The 13,288-nt window shown below is 43.9% G+C and overlaps 1 protein-coding gene across 1 annotated transcript in view; it reads right to left on the bottom strand.

Moving 5' to 3' along the window:
• LOC126188294 (serine/threonine-protein kinase VRK1-like) overlaps positions 1-13,288 on the bottom strand; it is a 73,954-nt gene that overhangs the window by 40,262 nt on the left and 20,404 nt on the right. Inside the window, exons 3-7 of the mRNA XM_049929881.1 lie at positions 12,028-12,259; positions 8,255-8,380; positions 3,694-3,701; positions 2,797-2,985; positions 2,484-2,715 (exon numbers count right to left, since the gene is read on the bottom strand). Of these exons, the coding sequence (XP_049785838.1) occupies positions 2,484-2,715; positions 2,797-2,985; positions 3,694-3,701; positions 8,255-8,380; positions 12,028-12,214 (742 nt within the window). The 5' untranslated portion in view covers positions 12,215-12,259. The remainder of the gene's footprint in view (positions 1-2,483; positions 2,716-2,796; positions 2,986-3,693; positions 3,702-8,254; positions 8,381-12,027; positions 12,260-13,288) is intronic.

Consider the following 13,288-nt stretch of genomic DNA (forward strand, 5'->3'; position numbering starts at 1 on the left):
ACCGGGGTGGTGTGCGGTGGGGACACCCGGGGGGTGGTGTGCGGGTGGGACACCGGGGGTGGTGTGCGGTGGGACACCGGGGTGGTGTGCGGTGGGACACCGGGGTGGTGTGCGGTGGGACACCGGGGGTGGTGTGCGGTGGGACACCGGGGGGGTGGTGTGCGGTGGGACACCGGGGGGTGGTGTGCGGTGGGACACCGGGGGTGGTGTGCGGTGGGACACCGGGGGTGGTGTGCGGTGGGACACCGGGGGTGGGGGTGCGGTGGGACACCGGGGTGGTGTGCGGTGGGGACACCGCGGGGGTGGTGTGCGGTGGGACACCGGGGTGGTGCGGTGGGACCGGGTGGTGTGCGGGTGGGACACGGGGCGGTGGCCGTGGTGTGCGGTGGGACACCGGGGGTGGGTGTGCGGGTGGGACACCGGGGTGGTGTGGTGGGCCGGTGGGTGCGGTGGGACACCGGGGGTGGTGTGCGGTGGGACACCGGGGTGGTGTGCGGTGGGGACACCGGGGGGGGTGGTGTGCGGTGGGACACCGGGGTGGTGTGCGGTGGGACACCGGGGTGGTGTGCGGTGGGACACCGGGGTGGTGTGCGGTGGGACACCGGGGGGTGGTGTGCGGTGGGACACGGGGTGGTGTGCGGTGGGACACCGGGGTGGTGTGCGGTGGGACACCGGGGTGGTGTGCGGTGGGACACCGGGGTGGTGTGCGGTGGGACACCGGGGTGGTGTGCGGTGGGGACACCGGGGGTGGTGTGCGGTGGGGACACCGGGGTGGTGTGCGGTGGGACACCGGGGGTGGTGTGCGGTGGGACACCGGGGTGGACCGGGGTGGTGTGCGGTGGGACACCGGGGTGGTGTGCGGTGGGACACCGGGGTGGTGTGCGGTGGGACACCGGGGTGGTGTGCGGTGGGGACACCGGGGTGGTGTGCGGTGGGACACCGGGGGTGGTGTGCGGTGGGACACCGGGGTGGTGTGGCGGTGGGACACCGGGGTGGTGTGCGGTGGGACACCGGGGTGGTGTGCGGTGGGACACCGGGGTGGTGTGCGGTGGGGACACCGGGGGGTGGTGTGCGGTGGGACACCGGGGGTGGTGTGCGGTGGGACACCGGGGTGGTGTGCGGGTGGGACACCGGGGTTGGTGGTGCGGTGGGACACCGGGGTGGTGTGCGGTGGGACACCGGGGTGGTGTGCGGTGGGACACCGGGGTGGTGTGCGGTGGGACACCGGGGTGGTGTGCGGTGGACAGAGGGGGGGTGTGCGGTGGGGACAGAGGGGGGGGGGGTGTGCGGTGGGACAGAGGGGGGGGGGGGTGGGCGGGGGGGTGGCGGTGGGACAGAGGGGGGGTGTGCGGTGGGACAGAGGGGGGGTGTGCGGTGGGACAGAGGGGGGGTGTGCGGTGGGACAGTGGGGGGGGTGTGCGGTGGGACAGTGGGGGGGTGTGCGGTGGGACAGAGGGGGGGTGTGCGGTGGGACAGAGGGGGGGGGTGTGCGGTGGGACAGAGGGGGGGGTGTGCGGTGGGACAGAGGGGGGGGTGTGCGGTGGGACAGAGGGGGGGTGTGCGGTGGGACAGAGGGGGGGTGTGCGGTGGGACAGAGGGGGGGGGGGTGCGGTGGGACAGAGGGGGGGGGGGGTGCGGTGGGACAGAGGGGGGGGTGTGCGGTGGGACAGAGGGGGGGGTGTGCGGTGGGACAGAGGGGGGGTGTGCGGTGGGACAGAGGGGGGGGTGTGCGGTGGGACAGAGGGGGGGGTGTGCGGTGGGACAGAGGGGGGGGGTGTGCGGTGGGACAGAGGGGGGTGTGGGGGTGGGACAGAGGTGGTGGGTTGTGAGAGAGGGGGTGGGTTGTGAGGAGAGGGGGTGGGTTGTGAGAGAGGGGGGTGGGTTGTGAGAGAGGGGGGTGGGTTGTGAGAGAGGGGGGTGGGTTGTGAGAGAGGGGGGTGGGTTGTGAGGAGAGGGGGGGTGGGTTGTGAGAGAGGGGGGTGGGTTGTGAGAGAGGGGGGTGGGTTGTGAGAGAGGGGGGGTGGGTTGTGAGAGAGGGGGGTGGGTTGTGAGAGAGGGGGGTGGGTTGTGAGAGAGGGGGGTGGGTTGTGAGAGAGGGGTTGGGTTGTGAGAGAGGTAGGGGTGGGAAATTATGACCGAATTAATTGTTGCATGGCACGGAAAAGCTATTATGTGACAAGATAAAGTAAAAAGTGCCCCCTATTTGTCAAATTATGTATTTTGAATCAATAAAAAAGAGGGGGTGGGGACAGAGGGGTGCAGGAAAGAGGGGGGGTGTGGGAAGGAGAGGGGGGTGTATCCTACTCTTACTAATACAGAGTCCACATAAGGTCATAGCACCAGTACTGACAGATTGTCTACTGAACTAGATGAAATGAGTACTACCTGCATCTCTCAGGTGCAGCAGAATTTTGCAGACTATTTTCAAATATGTCATGCAAAATTATTTTACTTGAACTTGATAAAGAAAACTGGTAACCTACCTCCAATGTGAGCATCTCTGCTTGTATATTCGATTGTGCCATTATGTGCTTTGCGCAGATCAGAATGATATTCTTTATGCCTGCCATCTCGCCCCATGTAACGACAAGCAAGACCAAAATCGAGTAAGTACACATTATTTGTTGTACCATGTCTATGACCAATAAGCAGATTAGAACCTTTAATATCAGCATGGATGTAGCCTTGGCTGTGGATGTATTCAAGAACATCTAACTGTAAGAAAGAATTAAGATGCTCAGTATATTATTTACAAGGCTAGGAGTAGTTAAAGACTACAGATATTGCTGAACTTACTATTTGGATGCCCAGGTACAAAACAGTCTTTAAATGAAACTTCCTTTTGTACTTCAAAAACAATTTGTTCAAATCCAATCCAAATCGTTCCAAAACAAGGAATCTATATCTATCACCTTTATACATATGTGATCCTGCACCCACATAAGGAGACATTCCTAGATGCTGAAGCCTCTTTCTTCTTTGCCACTTCCAGAACTGTGCAAAGAAATAAGTACTGTCACATAGCATCATTATTATGTTGCTCCTTGCTTCGTTAAAGAAACAATTACAAATAATTCCCATTATGTACATATTCGCTACATAAATGAAACATTTAATAAGACACACATGTTAAAACTTAATTCCATGAAAATTCTCTTTTACTTATTTTATGAATTAAAGTCAGCTCTCTGTTTCAATTTTTCATTTCATATACATAATTTGGAATACAAATTTTTTAGTATCACTTGTTGTTTTAGGTGTTTCTCATTTTCTCCGCATTCTTGACACTTTTTTTCACAACTGTCTTTCTTCTCTGCCCTGTCGACAGCTGTTCATATGCTAGCAGTTGGATAAAAAACAGGACTGAACAAACACATATATGTAACAGCACAAACAACCATTATACAAATTTATAATTACACAATCCAGATTTTACATGCAGTTCTGTTCATAACTTGCAATATGAACACTGTGAATGATTCAGCCATACAAAACCAATATTGTAGCGAGTTTCACTCACCTTTCTAAAGCTTGTGGGGTACATAATGTTTTCTTAAAATTTTAGCTTAATGACAATGACTGTATCAATCTGATTTTAGGTGGGGAGCAACAGTAGTCTACACAGATCCAAGCAGAGGCTGCACTCAGAAAAAAGAAGTGAACAAGGAGTGTGGACATAAGAATGGTGTGCACTTCCTTTACTTCATGTGAACACAGCCCCAAAATCTAACCCGAAGGTAAAATAGCAACTGCAAAATATGTATCTTCATTAATTTATTCAATGACTGACATTACACACACAAGAGGTGCCAAATACAATGCAACAATGATGACCATACAGCAGAAAGCAAGCTTACAGAAAATACATTAAAGAAAACCCATGCCCACAGATGGCAGTCACTGGTATTTAAGAACAAAGTAACCCACGAGCAAAAGATGTTCTGAGCACAAAGGAGTACAAGGAACATAAATAAGAGAGAACATCCTACAAAAAAATTATGAAAATCCATTGCAACTACAGATAAAGTCAGCCAGCAAACCAAGCATAGACAAACTTGCTTCATAGTCAGCACTGCTATAATTCATTGTTCACCCCCTGCCCCCCCCCCCCCCCCCCCACAAAAAAAATTGTTTTATGCAAAACATCAGTGCTAAAGTGGAAAATTCTAATGAAACATGCTTGCAGACATCACAGTGGAAGGATGCATCGCACAAGAAAACCCTACAATCAGCAATGTTTTAACTGAATAAAATTAAACATGTATCATGACACAAAACAAACATGGTATCTGCAGCTGTTCTATAACTTAATTTGAAACTGGTACTAAATACACACAAATGAAAAACCTGACCAATATTCCTGAAATATCAGTGTGCCAAGGAGGTAATATGATTTAATGTATTTACCCTAGCCCCCCTACAAAGACCACTTCCTTTACCAATTCTTTACCAACTGACATCTACTTGTCACTGCTACTGGCAACTTACTTTATGTTGCCAATACCCCCAACCACTTCCCACCATCTTGGCAGCACTTACCATTTTTCCCATACTTTGGTTAACTAACAAAACCTTTTTTTAAATTTTTAAACAATGGGTCACTATACAGAATGGCTAGACAGTGTTTATACCCAAATTAAATGTGTGTAACAGTGTAAGCAGGTAAGATATTTGAGGTTTGAACCTTTCATGCTGATCACTGATTTGGTTACAATGCTCCTCACATGAATTGCAATGTGGTTGTTATGTGACTGCCACGTAACTGCCTGAGGAGGAGAAAAATGTCTGTGGATTGGCCAGTTCATTGTTTGCCTCTCCATGTTTGGTGAAGATGCCAGTGACTTCACTATAGAGGAGCACTCAGTGATAACTGTGTGCATCAGGTGACAGGTAACTTTGATAAATGGTTCAGTAAGGAGCCACCAAGCTGTTGGACTTTGACCATAGGGGAGAGGAAAGCCTTTCCCCTGGAAGTGTTTCGGGCACCTCCCACTCTGGCCATCCATCAACCTGGAGGGAAATGTGTCAAAATTAGTGCATTAGTGACACGTTAACCCTGCAAGTCAACCAGAAAGTGTCCTGCAGAACTTGAAATTGAAAGAGGCACAATGCAACTCCACAGGAAAATGGACTTAGATCTGCAAGCATTCCAGCCAACAAGCATCAATGAACTACTGGGCAAAGACGAACAGCCGGAGGTTTATCAAGCTGTGCAGGGATAATTGCCATGCACATACAGACATTTTGGACAAGTAACTGTGTTATTAAAGATAAAATGAAACAACTGTGCTTGTAGAGGGACACAATGTCCATCCTGTATTCTTCACATAACTATTAGTACTTTACAGACAAAACTTGCAAACAAATGTATAGTACTGCCATGGTCATTGCCATGACACTCTTCTATGCCAACATGTTATGGACCATCTACAGATATCTTTAATAGACAGTTATAACTCTAAATCCCCATCTAGCGTAGGTCCATTAAGGCCAATATTAAGATTCCTCCAAAATATCAAAACACACTTCCAATTGTTTCAGCTGAGCCTCACTGCTGAATGTTGAGCACGTCAGTCATGCTTTCTTAGGAATCAGTTCACATTCAACCTGCCAATCACCCAGAATAGCTCAATATGAACTGCTGGGTTAAATGTTCAAAATCCAAACTTGCTCACCCACACACATTTGCCAGCAGTGGAAATAGCATCTGCAAAGATTAATAGTTCCAATCTCAATATGCTGAAGATTTTGCTGAGCCTGTTGCATACAAACAACACCCCCATTACGTCAACCGAAAACAAATCTTCCACGCCACATGCCCATGCACATCCACCGATTACTAACAAAAAGGAGTAACCTCTTTATCACACAATATTGTGCTGGACCAAACACTGGAAACTCCAGGTAAGAATATCACCTATACAGGAAAAGACAAATTGCTACTTACTGTAAAGAAGACACGTCAAGTAGCAGACACTTAAAGCTTTTGGCCACAGCCTTCATCAGTGAAACACACACACACACACACACACACACACACACACACACACACACAAGCGAGCATACCTCATGCGCATACTATCGCCAATTCCAGCATTTCGTGCCGGAATGCAACTATCACGTAGGATGCAAGCAGATGTCTGGAGAGGGTGGGGAAGGGAAACGGATAGTAATATCCGGGTGGTGAAAGAAAGAGATGAACACTGCCTGGTGGGGTATGCAGGGACTAGACTGTCAACAGGCAGAGCATCAGCAGGTTGTGTGGTAGGGAGGCGGGGAAAAAAGGAGAGGAGAAGGGAAAGATGGGTAGATGTATTGGCAGAGGGCTGCACATACGGGTGGGAGAGGAGAATGGAGAAAAGATGATAGGACAGATGGGATGGAAACTGTTGGATGGAGGGTGTGGGGACAGTAAATTACCATAGGTTGCGGCCGGGATAATTACAGAAGTGGAGAACATACTGTAAGGGAAACCCCATCTGCGCAGTTTAGAAAAGCTGGTGGTGGAGGGACGGATCCGGATGGCTCACGTAGTGAACCCACCATTGGAATGAAGTGTGTTATTTTCAGCTGCATGTTGTGCGACAAGGTGGTGTACTTTGTTCTTGGTCACATTTTAGCGGCACTCTTTCATCCTGGTGGACAGCTGGTTGGTAGTCATCCAATATAAAAAGATGTGCAATGATTGCAGCAGAGATGGTAAATGACATGGCTGCTTTCATAGGTGGCCCAGCCCCTGATGGGGTAATGCCCGTTTGCAACTTGACATGTCTTCTTTACAGTAAGTAGCTATCTGTCTTTTCCTACACTGTTAATATCATACTGGTCTTTAATAACAGAGAAACTTTCTCTCTTACAGATTTAAATACCTCTCATTGTGTAATGACATTAGAAATATCCTACCAATTATCTCCTCCTGCCTCTCATACAGGAATACAGTCACCCCAACCTACACAATATGCTCACAACACCCTAATGAATGGGTCTTATTCCTGTGGAAGAACTAACTGCAAGACCTGTTCCACATCTCTTGCCAGCACCTCATATTCCTGCCCTGTCACTGGAATTTTCTATCTCACTGGAGACAATAGCAATCACATCAATTAACTCCTTTGTGGGTCAGTTGCGCACCATACTATTGCAGTATGGCCACAAGCAAACGATGAACCAAGCATGGCCACAACTAACCTGTCACTAAGGGCACACTGCACAACACATCTGTTGCTTCTTAATCAACGCAATATGGATGCTGCCAAAGCTTACGATTTTCTGGATTACACACTTGGGAACAGGTTCTTCAATATTACACGTTTTGTCTCCCTCTCATAGATTCAATCATCTCAAATTGTTGCCGTACACCTCTAATTCCCCTTTCCTTCCACCTGCACCCATACCATTTTATCTTCCTGTTTGTATACCATACATACTCCTAAGTACTTTCCTGTCAATTAATGGTGGTGTTCTGGGTACACAGCTGAGTTGTCATTCTCTTCCCTATCTCCTTACTTTAAGTCAGCCTTCCTGGATGGAGCCCCCTCAGGTGATTGCTCACACAACACACACACACACACACACACACACACACACACACACACACACACAGTTTTTAGAGCATCACCTGTGACCAGCTTTGAGAAAGAAGCGGCAGCAACACTCTGCTCAAACCATTTCTGCTCATTTTGCACAACAATGCGCGGCCGTATACAATGCAAGCTGTGGCTGCTCTCTTTGGTCGATGGGACTAGGAAGTACTGTACCATCCATCGTGCTCTCCGGACTTAAGTTCTTGTGACTGTGATTAGATTCCAAAGATGAAGGAACCACTTTGTGGCATTTGCTTCAGAACTGTTCCAGAGATTCGACACGCAGCAGACTGTTCCATTCGCACCATCAACAGAACAGGCTCTGCTAACAGTATACTATGCCTTCCACATTGCTGGCAACAGGTTCTACACAATGATGGTGACTATTCCGAAGGACAGGAACAGGAGCAAACATGTAGCTCTTTTGAATCAGTTGTGAATAGATAGTTACCACTATTTAAGTTCCAACCCTCATATTATCAAAGACTGCACATTTTGTGTACAATATGCAAGTTAGTCTAAAAGTGAACAACAATCAAAGGACACTAAATACTACTGATAAACTATTCAAATATTATGAACAATGGGCTCATTAACTGAGAACAACAATAGAGTATCAGAAGCAAGACGACAAAATGCAAAAAGCAGTACAAGCAAAAGAAAGTACTTACTCATCTCAGGTTTTGCAGCTCTTATATAAAAGTTCATTTCCACAAAAAGTGGTCCATTTTTATGTGGCTCTACTTTCACAACATGTTCCGCGTCTGTACCAACTGCCCTGCCGATTTCATGGGAAGCTACACAGCACATAAACAAACGAAAATATCAAATATGAAATTCACTTTCTAAAACATTTGCAAATGTTAGGAACATTTCAGTGTGCATACGGACACTGAGTGGACCGTAACATTGCTGCACATTCACATAAAGTTACTAATTTCTTTCAGACAAAAAGAAATGTGATGCAGCTCTCAACATTAAATATTTTTTGAAAGGGTGAAAGTGAGTAGTTACTTGCAGCCATCACATTAAGGATCTGAAAAGCTTTAGCACAAATTTAACATTCTTAGTACATACATACTGAAATGGTACTGCTTCGGTTTTCGCTCCTGAAACAAAGTTATAGATTTTGGAGTCAATCAAATACAAAAGCTTTGGTAGATTTACTGCCTAAGCATAAATAAATTACTGTGCTGTATGACAAACACATCCCCACTACAAGGAAAAGTCTATTAGTTTTGACAAATAGTGTGTACTCAAGAGAACACTACTCTGCAAGGTTGTTTCCCTTCTAGTTACAAAACATACAAAAAAGCTTCACTTTCTTACAGTCCTAACCAATATACAACCAATGAGTTTACATACTGTAAAGAAAAGCAACATGACATGTCCTAAATTCAATTGCTAAGTACAAATTTTTGCAAGACATCACTTTTTGGGTCATTTGCTGATACATACAACAGTAAAAACATGAAACTTTCACACCAGAATGGCAATTACTGAATATATGAATGCTGTGGGAATTAAAGTTTGATAACTGTGATCATGAATAAAATTCTACAAGAAACTGTGCTGAAGGAAGAAGGGATAGGAAGCAAGGAAAACATCTGAGCACAAGTATTGGAGCAACATTGGAAAAAAACATTCTTGGGCAATTCCAGATACTGTACCTGTCATATGGCTATCGTGATATCACCATATATCCCTGCTAAAATGAATACACTGTATAAAAGTAGCTACCTAAAGTGTTTTGAATAATCAAAACACTAAATTTTTGGTAACTGACAGACTACAGATCCAAGGGTCTGGGGGTTGATCCCCAGTTGGCTTAGGGTGTTTTCTGTCAATTATCACTTCTTTCATTTCTGGCATCAATTTTTGATGTGTAAATTCCCAAGTTGCACAATGGTTCGGAGTCCATATTAAACTGTGGGTCACTATATAACTGAGCAGTTAAGTCAGTTCAAAAGTCAGAGGAAGGCAAGGGCATAACACCTCCAATAATAACATACCTAGTAAAGCACTTCAAACCAACCTTCAGGTTGAGAACAGCTTTACTTTCAAGTACTGAATAAATCCCAATGAGTAAGGTGCCTTGTGGGTTGCTCATGTGTGGGAGTGAATAAATAAAAAGACCTCTTATAATACATTTGTTTTATTATCATAAAGAACATACAATTAAACACACACACACACAACCAACAACTATATAACTTGCATTACACAATAGTTTCCTTATCTCTGCATAAATATCTATCAACAAAATATCCAGTTTGTTGATTTACAGAATGATAACAATTAAGTGATTAGCTGTACCATAAAATTCCATGAGAAGTGTGCCCAAAGCGTAAGTTTATCAGTCCATACATAAAAAAATCCTTGTGGTCCTTTGAGTGACAATTCCTTTCATTGAAGCATTTCCATAACCCTTAAAATACACACTTTTACCCATCTATTTTATATTTGGCTATGGTGATTAATTCTGTGACAGTTAGGACATATTCACGAATGATCTGCATTCAACATTAACAACAAACTGGGAGTAAAAGAATTACTGCTTGAAATTAATGACAACTAGTTGCTTTAAGTATGAATTTACAGTCAAAGAACGTGTGTACATTTTTAATTGTGAAACAATAAGTATTTGTGGTAGTACTATTACTACATCTTCCACATACGGAGGCCTCCAAAGACAATGACAAAATGAGGTATTTGATGGAAAAAGCCAATGTTAAATCATTACAATTTCACAATGAAGCTTGAAAAAATTTGCACCTCTGAAATAATAACACAGAAATGCAAAAACTTTTGAGATGACAAAGCTAACATTCATACAGTAGACACTACATTTTATACTTTTCTTCTTTGTAGTGTATTTTTTGATGAAACATTTTAACACACCAAGATGACTGTACAATATTTTCAGGAAATCACTATCAACCCTCCCCCTCTGAAAGAGTTTCTTTTATAGAGCTGGATATTCAAATACATTTAAAGTGATATGAAATTGGCTCCAGTCTTAGTTAACAAATGCTACCAGTTTGTGTTTAGTGAAATGTATAGAAAATAGAGTTTGCTGGGAAAAAACTAGAAATTCATGCTGTGCTAAAGCGAAAACAAATTGTGCATACTGAATTCCAGAGATTTCCTTGTATTTGGCGAACCAAGTAAAATGATCGGAATGGAATATTTCATCAAATTTAATGTAAATAAAAATGCACATATACTAATAATATTACAATTTGGTTGTAGTTTAGTACACTGAATGAATTTCTTAACATGTACGAGAACACATCAATACTTTAATATCAGCAATATAGCTGTGTTTAGAAGTCCAAGATGATCATGCATTGTGAAATTGGCAGAATACTCTGCACACAATAGAAACTGGATTTGATTTACTTACATCACAGCTCTGGTGCTAAACTTCATTTCTTAACCTTTTCGAGATGGTACCTGAAGATAGAAACATACTGCATGCTGTTGCCGGAGTAACACTTCCAACGCCTCTCAGATTGGTATTTTTGTACAATACTTACATATGAATTGGGAGTAATGTTACACTAAACTATTTAGAGATGATTGTAGAGATGATTGTAGCCACTCTAAAATCTACTTATTGAATATAATTACAAGATAAACTTAAACTGATACATATTTTCTTTATAGTGTAACACTTTACCTTGTAATTCCCAGATACATATTTCAACTTGCATCACTAACTTCCAAAGTCTCTGTGCTATTTACTAAAATTCATACTAAATTTAACTGTAGAGAGTATATAGCTTGCCTCTCATCTTCCATACTATAACTACCACAGTGCAAATCTCACTGAAGGCATCACTGTAGAGGTGGGGATGGTGAGACGCACACACAAGGAAATGATTATGTCTGCTTACAAGTAGCAGCAGACACAGGTAGTGGTGAGGAGGGCAACTTCCAGCATGTTGCCAAGCTTTATGAAGTTTTGTTCAGACATCAATTGATAACACAGCATCACCACTGAAAAATCTGTCACGGTATGGAGGGAAGTATTTATAGCTGTTCAGAAGAGAGGCATTATGAGGAAGACTAATGTTACTGGTTACTGACGGTTTGGGGGGGGGGGGGGGGGGGGAGGGATGGGCGATGCAGTTCCACCATTAGGTGCTGTATTATACTACTACTACTACTACTACCACTACCACTACCACTACCACTACCACTACCACTACCACCACCACTACCACCACCAAAAAACAACGACGACAATGAAAAAAAAAAAAAATAATAATAATAATAATAATAATAATAATAATAATAATAACACAAACTCCAACTAATACAAACGAGAAGAGTAAATTAAAGAAGATAGAGCTCCAGCTTCACTGTAATGTGATAGTATTGGAAATATTTTACGCCTATAACTAATGCTCACATACAAAAATTGATTTCCATTACTTACCCAGGTATATTTCACCAAAACCTCCAACACCTATTGATCTTCCAAGTCTCCACCGTTTTCCTAACACATCTGTGAGGATCTCCCCCTCTCTTATTGGATCAGGCAATTTATTACCGTTAGAAGCTATTCTCTTTTTGGGAGGCTCAATTTCCAGAGCTAAAATTGCATCTGACATCCGGCGACGCATTGCGCTCACAGGAAAACAGAATTTTGTAGCAATTCAGAATGGCAACTGTGGAAGATCATATCATTAAGTATGAAACTTAATTTAAAAGAGAGTAAGTAGTTTTACAACTGAAATGCACTAAGATTAAAACCCTTACATTACAAACGTACTTTTCATAATGCACAGTACCAATGGGGAGTGGGAGGTTACTTTGAGCCCACCAAAAACTTTTTACAACTCAGGTTTTTTTTAAATTTTTATTGACCTTTATCAGCAAAATATTGTATAAAGAGCTACTGATGTGAACTAAAAGCCCAGAAATTTTAAATTTCTTTTAGCACACTATACAAAAAAGTATTTAGAATTTTTCATTTTTTTTTTGTCATTTAAATTTCTTTAGACCTATTTCCTTGAGCAGTATTTCCTTGCACTGATAGTAACAGTCATTACAGATTTATAAAGTCTTCATACTTTGAACATGTACCAGTTTTCTTGCTGTGTTTATTGCATGTATCTCTTACAGCTTCACAGATCATTCCTGTTTTGTCCACTTTATTGTACTTTACTGCTTTTGACTTGCTTTCATGACAACACGAATGACATCATCCCCTCCCTCCTTTAGCTTCTTTTGCAACGAACTTCTGCTTGATATTCCATCCGAGAATACCTCCCATGGCTGAAACCACACATTTCTGGAGTCTTCTATTATACACAGTCCTTTCTTCACTGTATGGTTTCGTGAGCTGTAGTCCCAGTTCTTGAATAGTAAGCCGCTGCTTATTAGATTTTGTCTTATCCCACCATGGGGAGTTGAGCAGAAACAATGTATAGCCATTTAATACTGCAATGTCCACAAGAGTATAGAAAATAGATAGCAGCCATCTTCTTGTAGCCCTCTTAATAGAAAATTTTGTCACCATTTGATTTTGAGATGTCTCAGTTCTTGTGGTATATGCTTCTTATTAACTTGTAATGTTCCCACAAGAGTCAGCTTGTGATTCCTCCAAAATCTTTGACCAATTCAACTGAACTGTAATATATGTCTGTGGTGGCAACGCACCCTGAAATATTTATAGGAACAACCAGGCATTTCAC

This window comes from Schistocerca cancellata, chromosome 5 (assembly GCF_023864275.1).
Source record: "Schistocerca cancellata isolate TAMUIC-IGC-003103 chromosome 5, iqSchCanc2.1, whole genome shotgun sequence".
Lineage (NCBI taxonomy): Eukaryota > Metazoa > Arthropoda > Insecta > Orthoptera > Acrididae > Schistocerca > Schistocerca cancellata.